Source organism: Buteo buteo, chromosome 11 (assembly GCF_964188355.1).
Source record: "Buteo buteo chromosome 11, bButBut1.hap1.1, whole genome shotgun sequence".
Lineage (NCBI taxonomy): Eukaryota > Metazoa > Chordata > Aves > Accipitriformes > Accipitridae > Buteo > Buteo buteo.
The window spans coordinates 22,351,215-22,373,932 of record NC_134181.1 but is presented as its reverse complement, the minus strand read 5'-3'; the positions used below and the strand labels follow the sequence as shown (position 1 = coordinate 22,373,932).

General features: G+C 55.9%; 2 protein-coding genes across 3 annotated transcripts; both read right to left on the bottom strand.

Annotated features, from left to right (window-relative positions):
• Window positions 1-410: 410 nt before the first annotated feature.
• Window positions 411-8,270, bottom strand: SLC38A7 (solute carrier family 38 member 7). 2 transcript variants are annotated; one of them, XM_075040420.1, is made up of 11 exons: window positions 8,164-8,270; window positions 6,495-6,936; window positions 6,065-6,263; window positions 5,832-5,976; window positions 4,988-5,086; window positions 4,175-4,232; window positions 3,694-3,808; window positions 3,321-3,468; window positions 3,039-3,238; window positions 2,719-2,773; window positions 411-2,625 (listed from the first exon to the last, which is right to left on the bottom strand). In XM_075040420.1, exons 2-11 carry the CDS (start codon window positions 6,789-6,791, stop codon window positions 2,523-2,525), a joined length of 1,419 nt encoding a protein of 472 aa, XP_074896521.1. In that variant the 5' UTR covers window positions 6,792-6,936; window positions 8,164-8,270; the 3' UTR covers window positions 411-2,522. The 2 variants fall into 2 exon arrangements, with proteins under 2 accessions (XP_074896521.1, XP_074896522.1); XM_075040421.1 differs by lacking the exon at window positions 8,164-8,270 and adding an exon at window positions 7,106-8,109.
• Window positions 8,271-8,452: 182 nt separating this feature from the next.
• On the bottom strand, window positions 8,453-21,751 carry GOT2 (glutamic-oxaloacetic transaminase 2). Its single transcript, XM_075040422.1, has 10 exons — window positions 21,608-21,751; window positions 16,301-16,457; window positions 14,650-14,778; window positions 14,225-14,284; window positions 13,942-14,103; window positions 13,623-13,727; window positions 12,546-12,696; window positions 12,115-12,280; window positions 10,991-11,141; window positions 8,453-10,496 (listed from the first exon to the last, which is right to left on the bottom strand). Exons 1-10 carry the CDS (start codon window positions 21,748-21,750, stop codon window positions 10,374-10,376), a joined length of 1,347 nt encoding a protein of 448 aa, XP_074896523.1. The 5' UTR covers window position 21,751; the 3' UTR covers window positions 8,453-10,373.
• Between the last annotated feature and the right edge of the window lie 967 nt (window positions 21,752-22,718).

Sequence of the window (22,718 nt, the reverse complement as noted above, 5' to 3'; positions counted from 1 at the left end):
GGCTCGCCGGCCTCGGTCCTGGAGAGGAAGCTCACCGACCCCCTCAGCCCCCCAGAGCCGGGGTCATCACCCGTGTCCCGAAACCCCAGAACGGCCCCTTCCCACGGGCCTTCCAGCCCTGGGGGACAACACCGGGATGAGGACCCCCAGGATTCCCCCAGCAGCTCCCGGCTCCGGGTACGAGGGTACCCACCCCAGGGTGCAAAGGCCTGAGGAAGGCGATGGGGCCTCACCTCTGGCAGGGGACCCACTGCCATGGGGTTGGCACTGGAAGCCACCCCTGGCCCCTTGCCGTCCACCCCAAAGCTCAGAGAGCTGGGGTGGCGTTTCGGGACAAGGGCTTCATCCCCCCCATCCCACCCAGGAGTATCTCCTTCCCCCAGCCCCACAGAAAACACCTCATGCCCACCTGCTGTACGCACCACAACATCACTTTTATTGAGTCGAGGTCCCTCCGCTTTCTGCACATAGAAAATACATTTAAAAAGGCCGGTGTTTGTAAACAGTCAGGGGAACGGTAAGGCAAACAGAGAAACGGTTGCAGCACATCCGTACCCCCCTGCCCTCAGCCATGCGGACACCCTGGGGGGCATTGAGGGAGCATAGTGGCTCCTTGGGTGACAACCAAAGACGTGGAACACTGTGTCTGCCTCCACTTCGGCCGTGGGACTGCCTCGTGCCCAGCACACCTTTGGGAAAGCCAAAGCCACAAAACCCACCAGGCACCAAACCCTTCTCCATCTTGATGGGGGATGGCCACTGAAAGGCATCGTGGCATTGGCATCTGCTGAGCCTCCAGCATCTCTGCTGGGCTCCATGGGAGGTGGCTCGGTGCTCCCCATATCCAGGAGGAGCAATCTGCAGGGTGGGGTGGCGGTGGGGTGGGCACCCTCTTCGTTATGCCAAGGGTTTCCCCAAGGCCCAGGGCCTGCTCTCAGGCAGGAGCCGGGCAAAGGGCCTTGAGAGGCAGCCAGTGCCGTACAAATGGGGGGGTTTGCTGGAGCCTGGTTTTGTCAAAAGTTGAGGCCATGGAGGTTGGAGGTACCTTGGGTGAAGCAGAAGGGACTCGTGCCTTCACAGGTTCCCTCAAACATTCATGCTGTGCTTGGGGCTTTTCTTCCTCCTCCATCTGGGTCTCCTCATTGCATCCTGAGGAGTGGCAGCGAGGTCCCCATTTACACACCCCAGGCATTGGTAGGGAAACACCAAATGTTTCCACGTGGAAAAGCACCCACATGCTGTCCTCCCACCCACCGCCGCTGGTCACAGAGGGAGAGAGCCATGGTGAGAAGTACAGAAGCACACCATGGTTCACCTTCCCACCACAACAGCCTGGGCTTTTTCCAGAAGATACAGGAGGGGCAAAGCCCAGTGGTGCACAAAGCTGGGCTGGACCCTCAGCACACATGCAGCGATAGATACACACAAATTCCTCCCTCCCTCCCCCAAGGTTTTAGAAGCCAAACAAGGAACAAGAGAACTCAAGGACTGAACAAGAGCAGTTTGCTGTTGAAGTTTAACACCCTCAACCAAATCTGCAACTGGGGCAACTGCTCAACTCAGAGAAAGAAAAAATGAAACTATCATCCAGACAGGCAACGGAGGGACTGGCCAGAGCAACACCAGCCACAGAGAGTGTAAACAACCAAGGGTACAATATAAACCAGATTAATACTGACTGCTTCATCCCCAAAGCATCCCTTAAAACCTACACCTGGCCCAATCCCATTCCCTGGACACCTCCTGGAAGAACAGGATTGGAAACTGGCAGAAGAGCTTTGCTCTAGCATAGTGTCTCCAGTAGGTTGATGCAGCCACAGCACCTTCTCTAGTGAGCGAGCAACCCCTGGCAGGGGAAACATTGCCCTGGTCTGTCCCTACCCCGGGCGCCTCCTGACCGATCAGGCTGAAGATGACGGTCCCACTTTGTAACAGAAAGTGCAGCCCAGGCGGAGGGAGATGTAAGAGTAAGGGTAGGAGACCAGTGAGATGGGCCACGGGAAAGCGGAGTTCAAACCGAACCAAATACTAACACAGAAGAGGACTAGGGGGTTGTCACCCTGTCTGATAAACGTGATTCCTGTTATGCAAGATGCACTGTCTCCCTCCAACGTTGGGAGAAGAAGGAGTTTAAGCTGCGGAGAGGAGCTCCACCAGCACAGGGGTAGACGGATCAGGGCAGCATGCCTTCGCAAACCCCAACCACAACCCCTTAGTGATGTCTAAGGTAGTGATGTCTACCCTGGCAGGGCAGAAAGGGCTTGACCTGGACTACAGGTTCCCTTGCAGTGATGCTCTGGCTTCACCAGGGAGTCAGGGCTGAGAGGAGAAGCCTGACTGCCTGGTGCGTTAAGACAATGAGATACAAACCACCACAGGGCTCTTTCAGCCAAGCCCCAGATTACAATGCTCCTTTTGGATCTTCCCAACACGTCAACGTGTTTTCTCCCCACTTCCCTTTGGTCCTAGAGGAAAACTGCATCCCCTCAGCAGCAGCAGTGCAGTCCAGCCTGGAGGAGGAGTCAGGCTGTGAGATCCACGAAGATGGCATTGGCAGTGGTCTGTCCAAAGATGAAGGCTCCGAGGGTGACCATGAACACCCCATAGCTGACCTGGGCCCACCAGCTGCAGATGCAGGAGGACAGGGCACATTTAGAGGGGACCTTCACCCCAATATCCACAGGGGAAGCAGGGAGAGAGGAAGCATGTTTCAGTTACCTGATTGCCCTGGTTTCCTGGATCTCAGAGAGCTTGGCTTGAATCAAGCAGAGCCCTGAAAGGCAGGGGAGGCAAATTAGACCCAGATGAGGACTGTCGCCCGGGGCCTGAGCAGACACCCCACAAGCCAGGGAGCTGCATTCCCCGTTACAGAGCATGGAGTCCAGTCAAAAGAGTTGGGCTGCTGACCGACCTCACACCACATTTTCGTCCTTCTCTAAAGACCTCCCGGTTCCTGCGTCTCCATCCTGCTCCCTCCCTCTTCAAGACACAAGGCCAAGAGACCTCCGCTGGCCCCTAAGCATCCCAGGATGCCCTACCTGGGAAGACGAAGATGAAGCAGGCGGCCAAGCCCCCAATGACAGAGATGACTTTGCCAATGTCGGGGATGAAGAGAGCCAGGAGGAGGGTCAGGAGGAACCAGCTGATAGTCTGAAGCAGGCGCCTCCTCCGCTCCCGAACCACGTCCTCCTCCACCGTCACCCCAGTGTAGCGGAGCCAGAGACCCTCCAAGACAGCCCTGCGTGCACAGACGCAGGGCAGAGGGATTTCCCCACACTGCCCCTCATGCCCATACCAGCCCACCTTCTCCCAATGCTCACCGGCCACAGAAGTGCAGGATAGGGTAGGATGTCAGCACGCAGAGGATGATGAAGGCCCGGGCAAGGGCAACGGGGATGTCATTGGAGGGGTAGGAGAGCAAGACGTCCTGCTCCACACCAGCCCCAAAAGTCAGGAAGCCGCAGACGCCTGCCAGGAAGGGAGCGGTCAGTGGGGGACGGGGACAAGCCTCCCGCACTTGTGTTTGAGGGACCAGACTTGGATGGATATGGCACAGGGCACATCACAGGGGGCTTAAATGGACAACCCTCTCCTTCCGCTCTGTTCCTCTGCTGACCAGAGGGTCCCTGCCCTCCAGAAGCTCACTGCCCCTCCGAGGACCATGCCACACTCACACGGCCTCCCCTTGCTCACCAGTGCCCGTGTAGACGAAGAGAGCAATCACCATGGCCGCTGTCACCACTGCCCCCCAGGTCTTCACCTCTGGCTGCTTCATGCTGTTAAAGACGGGCACGCTGCTCACGTGGCACTGCCAGGGACACGGAGAGAGAGCGGGGACATGCGATGGGCTGAGCTGGAGTCACGGGGAGCCAAGCTGGATCCCACTCATGAAATCCCTGGGTTTGTCGTGATATCATGATCCCCCCAGGTTTGTTGCTGGAGAAGAAAACCCAGAGGACAGGCTGCCCTGGACTTCTCAGCTGGGGTAAAACTGATCCATCTCTATCCAGGGGTGGCGAGATATTAAACTGGCTTCAGCCCCCTTGCAAAGCCATTTGGTGAGCACATGGGAAGGGTTTTGGCTGATCATCCAGGGGAGTATTCCTGGACCACGCCGGTGCCCCACCCAGGTGGCTGCAGGGTGGGAAGGGGAGCGCCAGGCTCGTGGCCTTACCTGGAACCCAAAGCAGATGGTGGGCATGGCATTGAAGACGGCTGTCCAGGTGGAGGGGCTGGTGGGAGAGAAATACCCACTGGTCAGTCCAGTGCCCCCTGTGCCCCCCACCCAGCACCCTGGGGGAGGATGAGCTGGGGGTGCTCAGGATGGGCTCACTCCTCTGCTTTTACCGCGTCCTCCCACCCAGGACAATGCCTTCACACAGAGCGAGGTTTTCCTGGGACCTGGCACTCCCTGACGACCATGGCCTTTCACTGAGACAGAACCAGCCAAAGTTGAAGACTTACAGAAATAAAAACATCAGTAAAAAATAAGAATCTACTTGGGCAGTGCCAAAAACTGGTCTAAACTTTGCTCTGCCCTAAAATTCCCACTGCCTACGCTGGGTTCATAAATGTCCCCAAACCATGAGGGAGGGGACAAGCCACAGGGGGTGTGCTGGCCAAGAAAATAACCAAAATCATCCTAAAATAGACACAGCCCTGGTTGCTGGGTGAGCACAAGCACTGCATGGGGAGCTCTGGGCCTGGCAGTATCAGAGATAAAAGTCAATCGGCCCTCCTCAAAACCTGTGATGGAGCCGTGGGGACCTGCAAGAGTCTTTTTCCTCTCCTTCATCACCTGCTTCTCTGAAACATGCAGAGATGCAGCCACTTGGGAGCTTCTGGCAGCAACATGCAGCATCTCCAGGCCCAGGGATAGGACGCGGGAAGGATTTGTCCCCAGCCTTTGCAGCCCTGGCTCCTGCACCCCTGCCTGGCTCTGCAGTACTGTGATGGCCACCGTCAGCATCATGTCTATTGGACTCACCTGGTGGGGATCTCCACAGGCACCAGCTCCTTGTCAGGCCAGATGTACTTGATGATAATGACTGCCGTGACGTACCAGGTGCCAATCACGCTTAGGGAGCTGCAAGAGGGGACAGGAGACCATCAGCATGCTGCCTGCCTGCTCTGTGGAAGGTCTCCTCCCAGGCTCATCAGACCCATCTTCCTCCCTGCAAAGCCCAGGCCAGCCCACTCCTCCCCACCAGGACCACCCCTGCTCTCCCTTCCCACGGGAATAGGCCAGGCACTGTCACCCACTGTCCCCAGAGCAGATGCCAACACAATCGTGCTGCGCTTGGGGGCTGTCCTGTGCCGCTGTGAGTGGCAGACCTGCCAGCAAGGGGACGGACTGGGTTTTGGGCAGGAGAAAGAGGCAAGTGTTAAAGAAGTGACACTCTTCGGTAGCCCTGGTCCAGCTCCAGCAGCCAGGTTACACCAAGATGCTTGGTGGAACAGGGCTGGCCTGCACACCACCTGGCCCGGGGACCCTTACTGGCTCTCCTTGCTGCTGGATGGCCAACCGAAAGACAGGGGACAATGCAGGTGAAAGCAGCTCTCCCCGCTTCCTCCAGCAAGCAGAAGGGAAGGACACAAGCCCCGGAGTAGGACACTATGGCTGCGTGGTGCTCAGCAGCTCCTCTGCTTCCCAGATGGGGAAACCAAGGCACAGGAAGGTGGAAGAGGAGATATCCAACGCCTCAGGGGCGAGTGGGCAGATACGGCACTAGAACCACGGCATTTCCACTCCCCGTCCCCTGTGACTGTGCTTAGGTGGGTGCTGGCTGGCCCACCCCAGCTCCCAGCCCTGGAGGGCTCTCCCCACCCACCTGGCATATTTTTGGAAGCCGATCTCTTTGGGGATGGAGAGAGGCAGGATGAGAAGGAAGGCAGTGATGCTGATGGTGAACTTGCGGTCCGTGTACCAGCGGCTGCTCCCAGCTTCCTCAGGCTCCGTCACCAGAGCAGCAATGACTGTGGGGACAACCAGGGCAGTCAGGTTGTCCCTTTCCAGCTGAAGGGACAGCAGCTGGTTATATTTTCCCCCATGGGACACACTTACTCTTGTCCTCCTGGTCTCCGATGATGATGAGGAAAGCAATGCAGGTGCCAAAGGTGTAGACAGCGATGGCCACCTCGCACAGCACGCCAGGCACCTTCCCGCAGACTGCCCACACAACCTCCTGATAGGTCCGCTCATTGCTGGCCTGTGAGCAGTACGCCAGGATGACCAAGCCTCCGATGATGAAGATCAACATGCACTGGGGTGGGGAAGAGACAGGGAGGAGACACTAAGGCAACAGCATGATGAGGTCCCCAAAGCCACCCCGGGCAGCCACCCCAAACACACTGAGCATCTCTGGTGCACCTCACCCAACAGGGCTTCTTCCCAGGAGCCAGGTCCTACCTGAGCCCCTTCCGGGGCTCCACATGTCCCCCCTACGTCTCCTCCCAGGGTGGAAGAGGGGACTGTCCCTTCCCCACCCTCTCACCATCTGCAGTGCGATGCCCGCGGCCACGCCGCCAGCCATGCTGAAAGCGGCAGGGAAGTTGAGCAGCCCAGCCCCGAGGGCAGCGTTGACCACAATGAAGACAGCTCCCAAAGCTGACGTGGCCCCCAGACCATTTCCTTGACTCTCTCCGCTCTTCGGCACCGTCTCCACGCTGGGGCTCTGCAGGAGCCTAGCTCGTTCCCCGGCATCAGCGCTCCACTCCCAATCCTTGTAGTCACTGTTGATGCTCCCGGTGCCCTGAGCCATTGTCCCTCCTAGGGTGGCACACGCCACCATCCACGTCCCACTAGCGCTCCTGCACTGGGCTCAGCCGGCCGCCTCGGGGAGGGTCCTCTGCCAGCGCTTGCTCCATCAGGCAGGGAGGGCAGCGAACAGGCAGGCTGGGACCACAGCAGCACGGGGGTCAGGCACTTCACTGCTCCTAGAAGGAGACGAAGAAGGACATGGTAAGTGTTAATTCAGGTACATTAACAAGGGACAGCCTAGGCATCAGACAGGGGCACAGCGGAAATGAGTTCCCTGGGTCTCAGCTTGGGGGTCACAGCACGCAGGCATCCTCACACCAGCAGAGATACGGCAGGAGAACTCACCTCTCGTCCCCCAAATCCAGGGTGAGGACACTGCTGCTGTCGGGTGGGGGACTGAGCCCCAGCCACAGGGCTGGGGAGCTGCAGCCTCATGGCAGGACTCGCCTTTCTGCGGGCACGAGACCCAGCGTCACAGCTTGCTTCCTGATTTCCAACCCCAATTCCTGTAAGCTCTGCAAGAGCCGCTGTGCACGTGCTCCCGAGTAAAGGTCAAGGCTGGGCTCAACAGGAACGATCCATGCACGCAGCAGAAACACCGTGTCATCAGGAAAAGCAGGACTGTCCCCTTCCACTGCACCCCCAGGGTAACCACCAGCATGAGGTGTCTCGGAAGCTTTTGGACCTGAAGATCTGGTGTTTCCAGCACTGCAGCCCTTGGGGGTTGGACAGCCCAGATCTCATCCCAGTGCCTCAGAGCTGAAGGAGACCAACCCTCACAACCTGGCAGGGCTTTGCAGGGACCTATGCAGCCAAGGGAAATCTCTTTTTTTTTTCCTAGACGATGTCTCCGGAGACTTCCTGACCAGCCCACCCTTTGCTTCTAGGCTATTTAAACCCCATGCTCGTGCTATGAATCCTCTTCAGGGATTTCTGGCGAAGGGGAAAAAACCCCGCAGGTCCGCGCAGGGTAAGAAGAAAGGCAGCCCTCTCCCCCGGGGGTAGGAGTGCGGAGGGGACAGGTCCCAGGTCCCCAGGCCGGTGGGTCTGCTGGCGGCCGCGGGTCCCCTTTGGCTGAAGTCCCCACCCGGACGAGTCGATGCTTCTCCCGTGGCCGGAGGAGGATGCTGGAGGAGCGTCCGGCTGTCCTTTCACCCCAGGCAAAGCCACCGCGCCGGTGACAACCACGGACCCTGAGAGCAGACGCTTCTCCGAGGGTGACTCGACAGACCCACGGACCCGCGCGGGGCCCCGCCGGCGCCCCACTCCAAGAGAAGCAAGGCCCGGTGCTGCCGAGGCTCACCCCGCCTTTGCAGGGGATGCCCTCGGGGACGCGACGCGGCCCCAGCGGGTCGCTGGGCTCCCCCCCACCCCGGGTCCCCCCGTACCCCAGCCCCACTCACCGGGCGGTGGGAGCCCGCTCCGGCCTCCGCGCCGGCCCCGGCCCCCGGCCCCCGGTCGGGCTCGGCGGCGGCGCAGAGCCGGCACCGCCCTGCCCGCTGCACGCCGGGGGTTGTAGTCCGCCCCCCGGCCCGCCCCGCCGCCCCCGGGCGCCGGCATCTCGGTCAGGAAGCGACGCTTACGCCCGGGAACCGGCGGCGACGGGGTCCTGCCTTCGGGAAGCCCATCCCCATCGCTCTGCAGCTGAACCCGGAGGGACCCGCAGGCAAGGCCAGGGACAGAACGCAGGGCTGTGCTCCAGCTCTATATTTATTGTCACAGAGAACGGGTAGCAGAAAGGCCTAACGCAGGGGAAAAGGGCTCTCCGCAACCAGAAGGCAGCTCCAGAGCCAGGCAGAACCGGGAAACCACAGCAGGAGAACCCACAGCGCCATGGGGCAGTACCCGCGGTGGCGGCAGCAGCAGCACGGAAAGCGGTTTATTGCACAAATCACAGCAAGCGGCGGCTGTGGGCGGCAGGCCACATAAACAATCATCCCCATTGAAACTGCAAACCGTCTGGTCAGGGAGCAGCAGCAGGCTCCAGCCCTCTTCGGCCTCAGCAAGCAGCTCCCCCTCTGCCCGTACAGCACACAGTGACAGTGTGCACTAGGTGGGCCCGTCCCAGCTCTGCAGGAGAACACGGCTGCTCTGATAAGGCATGAGAAAGAAGGACAGCTCTGCTCAATGCCCTGGTAGAGCTGCAAAGGGGAAAGGTAGCAGTGGATGGAGAAAGCTCACGCAGACTCAGAGGTAACCCCTCCACCTCCACCCAGAGAGGCAGCCGTGCCTGCTGCAGGGAGAAACTGTCATGCTCCAGTGGCTGGGCACAGGATAGATGACCTTTGGAAACTCCATGCTCTCATCAACACCACCTACATTCAACCCTGTAGGCTTCAATTTCAGCTCCATGACATCAATTCCCACCTGGGGCAGCCTCAGCCTACACCCCTCTGGTGCTCTTGGGGCACACAGGTGGGATCTGTCCTCTCTCTATGTGGGATTCTCGGGAGATTAGGATTTCATGGGCCATACCAGATCCCCTGTGCTGGCATGTCCCCGAGAGGGAACGTTTGGCACCCAGAAGGGACAGGATCCAGCTGTGCGATGACAGGAGGAAGTTGCCAGCTCAACACAGCCATGCCCCAGTTTATTTGGATTAAAAATAAGAGTCCAGTGAGTCACAGAGCCTCAGGGACACTCAGTTTAGAAAGACAGAATGGTTTTTGAGTCATCAGCTCTCAGACTTCCCTCAGGATCTTTCGCTCCTGTTTTCTGGTGTCACCAGAAATTTGGCTGAACAGAGCAGATGAGAGGGAGACCCCTCACTCCCACCTGAGGGTGGGCACAGCAGGGCTCACCTCTCAGCTTTGGGTCACACACACAGACTCTGCTTTGCAGGGAGGGCTGCTGGGGTTGGTACAGGAACAGGGAGAGGCAGAAACCAACAGAGAGCAGTTCTCAGAGGAGGTTCTTATTGGGGGAGTGAGAAATTGGAGTGAAATCAGGAGAACCAGGCGAGTTTAGAGGAGGGATACTGCTCTGCCCCACACACCGATGCCATGGTGAATTACACCTGAAAGGAGATTCCCAGATGGAAAGAGTGAAGCCAACAATGGAGCAGATTTTAGCAGTGAGAAGTCCCCTGAGCTGGTTGTCGGAGGACAGCTTTGGCACTGCCCAGTCCCAGGCCAGAAGGATGGAGGATGGAGCCTGCTGGCAGCAGGGGCCAGCTGAGGAGGTGGCAGGGGCACAGCTGAGCAGCCCTCCCACTCAGCCCACCCAGTTCCCTGCCCGCTGCCACTTGGGCCAGCAGCCGACAGCTGCACAAAGCCTTCTCATGAAGAAATGAACGTGGGGGATGCCTTTGGTGCCTACGCTGGTAAGATGGCAGTGCTAAGCATTTGCTTCCTCCAGGGCAGATAGGTGCTGGGGCTGATGGACAAAGGATGGACAGCAGGGGAGAACGGCTGTGACGCACAGGAGCCAACAATGATGTCCCTGCTCCACAACACAGGGCAGTTTTGACTAGGCTTCTACAACTCATCTACAAGATACATTCAGCAGCGGCGTCAAGTGCTGTGGTTGGAAGTATTCTGCTTGTTTCCTTTCCCTCCCCATCTTCGACTGGTGGGGCAGGGAGAGCCACCAGCTCCAGGGCACACCTTTGTCTTTACTTTGTGACTTGATGGATGGCATGAGCCAGGTAACCTACATTGCCCGACGTAACTCCTGCCACAGAGATTCGTCCGTCCTTTGTCATATAGATGGAGAACTCCTTGATCAGCCGCTCCACCTGGGGTGAAAGAGCAGAGTTCAAACCACAGGCCAACCTCTACTCTGTTAGCAGAGTACAAATTTACCCAGCTTGCCAGACCTGAAAGCAAACTGGGAGCCAGCAGACATGGCATCCCACTACCTGCAGAGCCAGCAGTGCACCCCGTAAACCAAGAGAGATACTGCTTGGCTCTTGGGCAACACACAAACACCACAGATATTCAGCCAGGAGTCACCTCACTTGAGCTACTGACCTCTAAGGTCACCTCAGAGTGGCACCAAGTGACTGTTTCCTTTGACAGATAAGCAAGCTATGTTTGCTTTCAACCTCCACAAGCACAGCAGGGAACAGAGCAAGACCTGGGCCCCCACAATGCTCCAGTGCTGCAGGCTTGGAGGATGTTCCTCCTGGAGGAAGAACTGCTTACGAGGGCTCATTATGGCACCTGCAGTCAAGATCTTACTGACAAGGACTGCAAATGACACCTTGAGACCACAGGAACTGTGGTTTACCTGCTCAGGCTTCAGCCCCGTGAAGCAGAACATGCCGATCTGGTCAGTGATGTGCTGCCAGTTGTGGGAAGATCCTTCTTTCTTGAGGTTGGACACCAGCTGAGTCCGCATGCTGATGATCCGGTCGGCCATGCCCTTCACCTCCACAAGCCTGAGAAGCCAACCCAGGAACCACTCAGAGCAGGGCTGGGACACAACAATGCTGCTTCCCCCCCTGCCAACTACTGGGAATCAACTCGCTCCACCTGGAGGGGCCTGGTACAGGGATGCAGACAAGCAAAGACCAGGGAGCATGAACCTGTAGCTCCAGCTGGGGAACTGCTTCTGTCTCATGGTACCTGAAGGTGACTGCTCTTTATTTATTCCATAGCTGTTGGACACTACTACCAGAGGACAGGCCTCTCTTACTTCTGAAACCCACAGGTGAGTAGGAGGCCTCATGGTAGTGGTGCCCAAAGCCAGGTAAAATATCTGCAGATAAACAAAGAGCGCAGGGTACCTCCCAGGGCAGGCAGATATCCCCTGCTCCAAGGCAGCACAGCTAGGAGACATCTCTGCTGGGCCCTGGATCAGGCACAAGCATCAGCCTGCCAAAGGAACACAGCTCCCGGCAAAGCCACAACACACAGCCAGCCTTTGTTCTGCCAGGCCAGCTGCTGGCAGGGACTCGACACCGAGGGGCTGGGAGAGCAGCACAGGGTGACACCAGGACGGAGGCTTAGGGCTTGAGGGTTACATTCCTGGATCTTATTCCCAGGGAGCTTACGCTTCCGCTTCCCCCATGTGAGACATACTATGTGGCTACAATGCCTCAGTCAGTCTTCTCCACTCCTCGGATAGGTACCTCCTGCAGCCTTCAATCCTAGAGGAGCTTTATCCCCTCCTTTACAGTGTTTTCTGCCTTGGTAACACAAGGAAACCTGTTTATGTCAGGCTGGACCAATACCAGCTGATGCCAGGACACAAGCAGGGACTTCTCCAGAAGAAAGGGGTGGCACGTAGTTCTGACTGTATCCCTGAAGCTATGAGCTGCCCATAACAGCAGCAGACAGTAAGTGCAGCACAGGGCCACCACATAGAGACCTCACATCTCACTGTTGTGAGCATTAAGGGTTCCCTCTTACCACTCCTTCCGTAGGTCAGGGGTGTTCAGGATGATAGAGGCAATGCGGGCTCCGTTCAGGGGTGGGTTGGAGTACATGGGGCGGATGAGGATCTTCAGCTGTGACTCGACCCTCTTGGCTTCCTCTGCGTCACTGCAGATCACTGTGAAGGCGCCCGCACGCTCTCCTGAAAGATGGGCAATCAGGTCCCAGCCTTTGCCCTTGGATACCCAGCCCTGGGACAGGACTTATCCAAATGCCACATAGCTTTAGCAGAGCCCTGTTCTCTAGAAGGGTCTCCATCAGCCCCCAGCAGGTTCTCTCCTGTGCCCCAACCAGTACTGCAGTATGAATGCAGGCAGCAGAAAGACACTGGCTGCTAAACCCCAGGGGCAGCAGGGTCTCTCCAGCAGCCTGGATGAAACCATTTCCACACCATCTGCCCTACTCACCGTACAGCCCCATGTTCTTGGCATAGGACTGTGACAAGATGACGTTAATGCCCTGCTCAATGAAATACCGCACAGCCCAGGCATCCCGGTTGATGTCTCCGCTGGCAAAGCCCTGGTAGGCCATGTCGAAGTACACGAGGAGGTTTCGTTTCTGCCAGCAAAGAGGGGAGAGAGTGTCACAGGAGCTGAACACCCCTCCAGGGAGCAGGGCAGCAGGCTGAAAAGAGCCATGCAGGCAGTGGCCTGCTCAACTGCAACTGTGCTCCTCCAGAAGTAGAGCTGTTCCCCTCTTTTGCCACAAGGAAGGCAGCCCCAAAACCATAGCTACCCACCACACATCAAAACAGCAGGTCAAGACCCTCTCAGGGCATTTAGGGGATGTGCAGTCTGGCCCAGGAGGCAGAATTGGGTTCAGCAGTAATAAATTATTCCATTTCAGTGTCTCCTGTATTATCAGCTTCCAGGAAAACCAGCTGGGAACCCTTGGGGCAGGTGCCAGCCCTTCCAATGCTTCCAGGCAGATAACCCAGCCACACTGCCCCTTGGTTAGGAGACCCACAGCCATCTGTAGGCCCCAGAGGCCACTTTGGTATCTACCAGTTCTCAGGACACTGCTATGGGCAGGCATTCCCAAACCAAATTTCACTGGCTACAGCTTGGGGGAGCAGCAGGAACGAAGAGAAGGGTGAAGGAGGAAACTGCCCCTATCTGTTTCCACCTGAAACTTGCGAGGAGACACCAGGCACGTGAAAGATCTTCCAGCTTTTTTAACTACACCGGTACTGGGAGCCCAGCTCCAGCTATCACAGCTCACTCTTTCAACCCTGCTGCTCTCCCTTCATGTCTCCCAACCCCAGCTTCCTGGGAAGGTGCCAGCAGAAAGTCTGAGGGTCAGCTAGAAGCTTTATGAGTGCATTTGTCTGGCTCCTGTCTTCAGTACAGGAACATGACACCCATCCTGTCTCCAGGGAAGCCAGTAACCTTTAGCGCAGTGAAGACCAGATGCCACCCACGAAAGCACAGAGATGTGGTTTTCCCAGGAACAGCACAGCACCCCTGGGACACTCTACTGCTCACCTTCACCATAGCTGCCAACTCCTTCCATTGCTCCTGCCGGGGATCCACCCCGGTGGGGTTGTGAGCACAAGCATGCAAGAGGATGATGCTCTTCTCTGGAATTTTCTAAGGAAGATGTTACAGAGAATGAATTATTAGTGACATCCGAGCACTTTCCTCAGCATCTGAGATGGGACTCTTGCCGTAGACAGCTTAGATGAGCTCTGCAAGGCTTCTAGCCTTGATTTGGTGCCTTCAGGCATCGTATTTCGGCTAAAGCAAGAAGGTGACCTATCTCCCCACATCAGCTCCCTGCTTCCAGGCATGAAAGGCAACTCACAGAAATGTCATCCATGGCTCCAGAGAAGTCAAGGCTACATGTCTTGGGGTCGTAGTAGCGGTAGGCCTGAAGTTGCAGGCCAGCATCACGGAAAATGGGTGTGTGATTGCCCCAGGATGGTTTGGGTAGATACACATCACGGCTAGACTTGAAGAACCGTTGCTGATCAAGAGAAAGACAGAGCATTCAAACAGGTTTAACAGATTCAAGCAGTTAGAAAACCCCAAAGATTCAGCTCCAGTCAAAATATGTCCTTTCCTTCTCCCACCGGCCATGGACTTACCAAAAAGTTGGCTCCAATTCGCAGAGATCCAGTCCCAGAAATACCCTGCACAGTGACATACTGCAAGGGAAGAAACAAATACACGAGTCTGAGCAGCCATGGTATGATACAGGGAAAGCCCTGTCACTACATCAGCATTAGCAGAAGCACACCCAAACAGGGACATGGAGCTGGAGGGGACCGCATGGGTCAGCAACTCCAGTTGTAGGGCAGGGAGTTAGGACCCCTGGCAAGCTTATTTCCCCTCCTGAGGAAGGGCTGTTTCACCCCAGCCTTCAGAGGAAGCAGTTAGCCTTGGGACTGGCCAGCTTGCAGCTCAGAGGCATAAGCACCCCTGCCAGTCCTTCCATTTTTGGTGGGCACCCATGTACCAAGGGTGCGTCAAACAGCACTGTCCACGCCCTGCTTCCCAGCCTGCTCCTTACCCGGCCACTCTTGAAAGCCTCACTGTTTTCACCCAGAGCCAGTTCTGCGGATGCCCGGGTGAAATCCGCTAGCCCCCCAATGGGCAAATACTCCTTGTCCATCTTCTTGGATGCTATCATGGCCTCCGCCTGGGAAGGAGGACACACATTCAGCAAGGAAGGCATCATCATGGAGACGATGGCGGACAGCTCAAAGTCGCTTCTCTTCACATTTGCTCACTCAAAAGGGGGAAAGGTTGGTTTACAGGAGTTTCCCTTCAGAGATCAGGGCTCATTCCAAGCAAGGGGCAGCAGTAAATATTTCAGACAAAAGCCTGCTTTTACCACAGGGCACAGTGTCCAGCGACCACCAGAGCCTTCAGTGGGTGCTACCATTGGTACAGCAGAGCCAGGACACCTGGCGCCAGAGAAGACCACCGCTTCCAGCCCGTTACAAGTCAACATTGCTGCACAAGGACACACGTTTCTTTGCCCAAGCAGGAATTGTCCTGCAGGAAGGCGAGACTTGACTGTTGCTGAAAGGCAGAGATTGTCTCTACATAGGGAGACATCCCAAAACCAGATAGGGTAGCAAGCGCTTTGTAGGGCCTCATCATGCTGGGAATGTTATTGAACTAGATAGATGGAGCAGGTTAAAAAAAAAATAAAAAAAATCCAGAAATCCCAGCCAGTTCTGAAAGCGGCCTGTCTGAAAGCTAGCTCACCCAATCCTTAAACATGGCTCCCCCCAGCTTTGCTAATCTCTACTTCTTTCAAGCAAATTCTGCATCAGAAACCAGTCCGAGTCCTTACCTAACACAGGATCAGAGAGTGGCAGCAAGGACAGCAGACAAAGAGCCATGCTTAGGAAAAATGCAGTGACGGAGATATATGGGATGCTATGGGAACCCTATCTGTGCTCCCAGAGCAGCAGGACAGACCCTGGCAGCATTCGCATACCACCAGGAAACTGTTCCTGTGACACCACCCAGGCTCCCGGTTGTGACCGAGCTGCCACACATGCTGACACAGGGAAAACGAGGGCAAGGGATGGCTTTAAACCCCACACTGATGAGAAACGTGGACAACACATCCTCCCTGAGCCAAAGAGACCAGCCAGTCAATATGTGTGTCAGCTGCCAGCTATTTAACAGCCTATTTCTACACTTACAGCCCTGAAAGGCTCCATAATCCCCTCAAGGGCAGTGTCCACATCCAGTTCCCCAGGCTGGAGTTTTAGACTGGCTTATGGGGAAACTGGTAGCAACAGCTCAGCAGAATTTCTAAGACTAATCCATTAAGGTGACAATGTCAGCTCTTTCCTCCCATGTAGGCTGGCCCAGGGAACACCAGCCTATTCAAGAAACACCTTGAAGTTCAGAGGACAGCTAGGTTGGAGGGCTCATGGAAGTCAGCAATGAATTAGATTCACCTGGATGGGAACAGGACACATATTCCCTGCTTTATCCCCTACTAAATGGCTCTGTTGTGTCTTAGAAGCATTAGTACTGCTAAGGGAAACATCCAAGAACACTGTCCTGCTCTGTTAGAGACAAAGCTTATTCTAAGGACCAACAGGCAAACCTTGCTTAGAGGCCTTCCCCCTCCCTGACCCTCCCACGGTGCCCGACACCTGGATCTGGCCCTGCCCAGCAGACAGCACCAGGCTTACCTTACGAACACAGTTCAGGACGTACGGCTTCCCGTTGTCATCCCGGTATGCCCCAACACCCAGGTTCATCTTCTTGGAATTGGTGTCACGCTTGAAAGCTTCTGTCACACCCAGGATGGGGTCGGGGGGACCCATCTCCACATGGGACCACCATGAGCTGAAGGGAAAAAAAAAGAAGCTAAGAATCAGGCTTGAGAACTGGGCAGGGACATGCACCAACATGGCTAGAGAAAACCTCAAGGGAAATCTTGTCTTTAAACCATTGGAAAAGGTACAAGCAGTGGCAAGATAATTACCCAGGGGGGAAAAAAACCAACTCCTTTATGCCCCATGATCTGGCACTGCATTTTATGTTGCAGAATGGGCAAAGAGCTTCAGTTCACTGTGGCTGAAGATACCTGACCACCTCCAAGTTATTAATGCATAGAAATGCTTTCCTTATGTGCTGACACAAGAAAGGCCTGAGGAAACAAGACTTAAACTCTTATACTCTGGCCAAGTGCTGTCTCTTCACAGCCTACAGGTGGGATCACATAGATTAGTCCCCTCCAGGGAATCTGGGCCAGACCCAGGCAATTGCACGAAGCACGAATACGGACCCTCTTCTGAACTCCTGGAAGGGCTCTTGTGCATGAAAACGAATCTGCTTTTTCCTCAACATTGGCTGATTGCCTGATCTAATAAGATATTTCCCTTCCCTGCCCTACAAGCTCTGCCTCGCTTGAAGAGGGATGTCGTAGCCAAATGCCGTTTTCCTGGAAATCGCAGAGGACACTTTCTTCCCAGTGTGACAAGTGACAAGCTCCAATATGAAGGCCCCTTCCCTTCAAGCACGAAACCTCCCTGCATCAGGAGGAGCTTTGTGCCCCACTCTCCAGCAGCCGCTCTACAAACCACCTGCCTCTGCCCTGTTGGCAGGACATCCTGAAGATGGAAAGGCTCTCTTAATGTCAAGGGCAGACCATACCACGCTATAAAAAGAAACGTGCTATTCTCTCTTTGGCCTGAGACTCTCTGCCCAGCCCTACATCCAGACTTTGCAGGCTTGTAGGTAGTGCAAGTGAAGTGGTGTGATGGTTTTTAACCTGCCTGGCAGAGGGCTATGGCTGTAACAGCCCCCTCTTGAAGACAGGATTACTGAAGAAGGCGACTCCACTCAGCTCTGAGCATCCTGACTCACAGCATCACACTGGCACTTACCCAGACCCCTGAGCTTGGTGGGGGACAAAGCATGAAGCATAAGGTAGATTGGGTCTATCTCCTCTGGGGTAGGATTCAGTCTTGATTGCTAAAAGAGAAGCTCCCACAGCTAATGCTGCCACATATCAGCTTTACAAAGCTTTGCAGCCCGGGGAAGGCTGCCTCACATCAAGATAACTAGCTTTCCCAACACAAGAATGCTGTCCCGGGGCTGGATCCTGCCCCAGGCAATGCCAGCAGCCTGGAGCCACCCCGGGGCCAGCCAGACCTCCTGCTGAGAGCTCAGTGTGGTGACAGATACAGCACATCTGAAGACAGCAGGGCCTGGCAGGTTAAGGAAGCTCTAACACTAATGTAATCAGCAGAACTCACAAAATCACCTTCTCCCTCCACTCTGTCCCCGTTTTAGGTCAATTTAGACCCAGTTTAATCACTACATAAGCACACTTTGCACTAGCATGTGTGTGTAGATTGCATCTCATCAGAGCCCCAAACATCATTGGTCCTCTTTAGACTTATTTGCTCTTCCCATCAGTACAGGATTTCCAAATAAAAAGCCTCCATTTCTCCTCTTGACAGGCTCTGTGGAAAAAAGGGCAGCAAACACGTGAGGCAGAGCCACCTCAGGTAGTTTAAAAATGGAAGATGTGCTTAGCATTTTCTAGACCACTAATAAGTCTTAATTACCTCTCTGGTTAAGTACAGGATCAACTTAGAAAGGAGGATGAGTGAGTCATGCCAGCAGCATGCACCCTCCAGAGAGGGACACGGGCTGCAACAGCAGGGAGGGAGCAGCCTGGGGAGCCAACCTGAGCAGGACACACTGACAGGGCTGTCGGGGCAAAAAACTCCTGCAGATTCAGGCAGCTTGCAACGCTGCTTCGGAAAACCTCTCGCGACGCCTTCCTGGTAATGGAGGAGCAGGGGAAGAGAGAAACGCACTCTGCACAGGAGCGTGGCCCTCTGCAGTTTACCTGGTCTAGGATAATTTTGGTATCAAGGGCTGCAGGAGCCCAGCCATCTATTTTAAAGAGCTGCTGTTTCTGAGACAGTGGCGGCACCTTCTTTCTGCTGGGCTTTTCACCAAGCGGCTTACAGTGTTTTGGGTATTTAGGTCCCGATCCTGCGAACACTTAAGCAGGTCACTGGGGTCTAACATATACTACTGCTGCAATTAATGCTGATCCTGCAGGCTAAGCTGCAGCACTCCAGAGAGTTAAGTACTTTCATTCTGAGCCGGTCTTTCTATCGGCTTAAGGCAGCGAAGGGTAGGTTTAGGACTGATTTTCCCACTCTCAACCTAAAGGTTTTCAGGTGAAGGCCAAAGAAAGACTCCTCTGCTGTTTCCAGGGAGGTGAGCTTGCAGGGAGACAGGAGAAAAAAGTCCAGGCTGAGCGGCCTGAACACATCAGGATACCCAAGAGATTACAGAGGCAAAGCTTTCTCAACAGGGGTTTGGGAAAAGAGATCTACTACGGATCTGAGGCCACAAGTCCTAACACACCGCTGCTCCTACATTACTGTAATGTTGTTGCCTTTGCACTGCGTTATATTTTTATTTTCAGCAATTAAAAGAGCATTGGTCTTGAATAAAGGTCAAAGTTATAAACTGCACATCTTCTCTGCCAGGCTGGAGGCATTTCAGTGTGGAAAACTAAATGAAGGTAAGTCTAAGCTGGGGTTGAACTACCTGAGGGATATCCAATGTAAGCCAAAGAAAGCACATTTTCCAGCTACAGGACTTGAACATTGGCAGCCCGAGTTAGAGTTTAGATGCTGAGCAGACCCGGTATTCAAGCAGTCTCCATACGCTTCAGCCAGGCTGGTCTTCCAAGCCAGTTTCATGCAAGCGCAGCGTGACAGATGGGACAGAGAGGGTAGGAAAACGCACCAGGAACTGCATAAACAGCAACACCCTTTAAAAATGTATGTGGAGCTCATGGACTGAGTAGCAGAGACCTAAGAGTGTGCTCATGGACTCAAGCCAAGCCCAAAAAGCAAGTTTTCCTGTAGTTAAGCAAGCATTCACAAGTCCAGTGAACATTTCCATGGTGAAAAGGCCAATCCCCGTTCCCTGAGGTACAGCCACATAGGATGCTAGATTTCAAAACCTCTGCCAAAGCCCCTACAGCAGTTCTGCAAGCCGGAGCAGAGCAGAGGGGCCAAAGGCAATGCTGTCCGGATACCACAGCTAAAGCAAATATTTACACAAGAACAATGCCAACAGGCTGCTGGCTACTATGGTCCTTTCAAGCCTAAAAATTCATTGCCCCAGCCAGCTGTAGTAAGCTTCCCACCAGGAAAAGCATTTAAAATAGCTGTCTCATGATACATCAGAGCAGCAGACTGAGTTATCACCTTAATTAGCATTTGTGTGTCAAGGGAGCGATTTTAACCATTTCGTATCTCTTAATCTTTGCCCTGATTTCAGAAAGACCATTCCCAGCACAGAGCAATGGTAACAGCTCTAAGCACCAGAGCACCACATGAAGTTGCTGAAAATAAGGAATCAGAAACTGCTAATCACTGCTTAGTATCCCCTGTCGCGGGATAAGGAGCCACTCTTCCCGCACGCTGCAGGGGAACAACTAAGGACTGTGCACAAAGGCTCTTTACTTACAAAAGGGATGGTCTGTGTCTCTTTTAAGTGACCTTAATTCAATTTGGTAATTTGTAGTTTGCTATGTAACAAGCTTGAAAAAAGCAAAACTATTGCCAGTGGGCTTGCATACTTTTCACAGGCCTGCTACAGTCCAAGGGCAGAAAACACAAGTTCTAGACAGCTGCTCTTCCGTACCTGCTGAGAAAAGCCAGACAGCTGCCTCTGAAGAAGCAGGGGCTGGGAGCATTTGTCTCACAAGACAGCAAGGGGCCACGCTAGACAGAACAGGGTTAATCAATATCTAATAGCCTTCTTTATCTGCTGGAATGGGGAAATAAAAACCCACTGCTTTCCTGCACTGACAAGGGCTGGGAACTCTTCCTTAAAGCTTCTTGAGCCAGTGTAGGCCAGGAGTCAAAGGGCTCTGGAGAGCAGGAAGGCCTTGCCCACATCCCTCTGCACGCTCTGCTTCTTGGCCACTTGGTCATGGTTGTGTGCCCAGCCAGTGCCCTGCGGCTCTCAGGTCAGCTGTACTTTGTGGAACTGTTCTGGGCTCTTCACAGGGCTCCAGCTCACCCTGGAGCTTTCTACCCATCGCTCTGCCGGCTTCAGAGGCAGTGGAATCCAGAGCTGCCAGTGCAGAAGTGGTCCTCACTGGTCCTCCCTCACTCCCATCCCACTCACGCCAGGCTTTGCACACCTAAAGGCATAGCTCTAGCACAGGCAAAACTGCACACTGCAGTACGGCCCCAGCCCCATTTCACGGCGCACGGCGAGTCCCTGTAGACCCACTACAAAGCGTGCAATTCCCAGGCCCATTTCACGGTGCATGGGATCCCCTTGGTCTCACTACAAGCTGCGTGGTGGGGAGCAGCGCCCCAGCCCCATTTCACAGCGCATGGCGTCCCTCCGGCCCCATGACACAGTGCACACCAAAAGAAGCACCCCAGCCCCACTTCTGGGTGCACAGGGCCCTCCCGGCCCCGCTGCACAGTGCGCACCACCAGCAGCGCCCCGGCCCCGCTGCACAGGGTGCCCCCGGCCCCGTCTCCCGGTGCAGGGGCTCCCCCCGGCCCCGCTGCACGGTGCGAGCCGGTACCCCGGCGCGGGGCACGTGCGCGCGCCACCCCGCCGCGTGCCCACGCGCCCTCCACGGCCGTTCCTCAAGGGCAGGCCGGGGGCGCCGGGCCCGGCAGCAGCCAATCAGAACGCGAAGAGGTGTCGCGCGCCCCCCGACTCCTGCGTTCCCCGGCCAATCCGCGCGCCGTCGCCCCGGCAACCCCCTTCCCCGCCGCGACGTCACCGGCGGCGCCTACAGGCTCCACGGAGGGACACGCTTCCCCACCCCCACCCCCCCCACCGCGAAGCGCCCACTCCCCGCAGCCCACCCCCAGACCCGCCTCGCCCTACAGGGATCGCCCAGCACCGGGCCCGGCGGCGGCGCGGCCCTCGGCGGCGGGAAAGTCCCTCCGCCGGCACCCGCTAAACCGCCCCTCGGCCCTCACCTAGCGCGGGCGGCGGCGGCGAAGCGCGGGACGGCGAGGAGCCGGTGGCTGTGCAGGAGAGCCATGGCGGCGGCGGAGGCAGGGGGGCTGGCGAGCGCACGCTTCACACCGCGGCCCAGCGCCTCGCGCCCCGCCCCGCGCATGCGCCCCCCCGCTCCGGCACCCCGCCCCCTAGCAGCCGGGAGGGCTACCTGCAGCCGCGCCGCCCGCCCGGTTCTGCGCCGTCCTGGCCGCGATGGGCGGCTGGCCTGGGACGCAGTGGGCTGTACTGGGACGTAGAGGACTGTACTGCACCATGGTGGGCTGTACAGCGCTGTACTGGGACGTAGAGGACTGTACTGCACCATGGTGGGCTGTACAGCGCTGTACTGGGACGTAGAGGACTGTACTGCACCATGGTAGGCTGTACAGCGCTGTGCTTGGCTGTATTGGACTGTGCAGCACCATACGGGGCCATATGCGTCTCTACAGGGCAGTATGGGGCCACACTGGGCTGTACAGGAATGTAATGCACCATACTGGGCTGTACTTGGCCATATGGAGCTGTACAGGGCTGTGCAGGACTGTACTGGGCCATACTGGGCTGCATGGGGCTGTACTTGGCCGTATAGGACTGCACCATGCCATACAGGGCTGTACTGGGACATAGAGGACTGTACTGCACCATGCTAAGCTGTACAGCACTGTACTGGGCTGTACAGGAGCATATGGGGCCATACAGGGCTTTACAGGGCAGTATTGGGCTGCACTGAGCCATACAGGACTGTATTGCACCATACTGGGCTGCACAGGACTGTACAGGGCTGTATGGGGCCACACTGGGCTGTGTGCGGCTGTACTTGGCCGTATAGGACTGCACTGTACCATACTGGGCTGTACAGGGCTGCACTGGGCCATACATGATTGTACTGTACCATACAGGGCTGTACTGAGCCATACTGGGCTGTACAGGGTTATACTGGGCCATAATGAACCACAGAGGGCCATACAGGACTGAATTGCATCATACTGGGTTGTATAGGGTTGTACTGGGCTGTACATGGCCATATAGGACTGCACTGTACCATAGTGGGCTGTACTGAGCCATACTGGGCTGTACAGAGCTGTACTT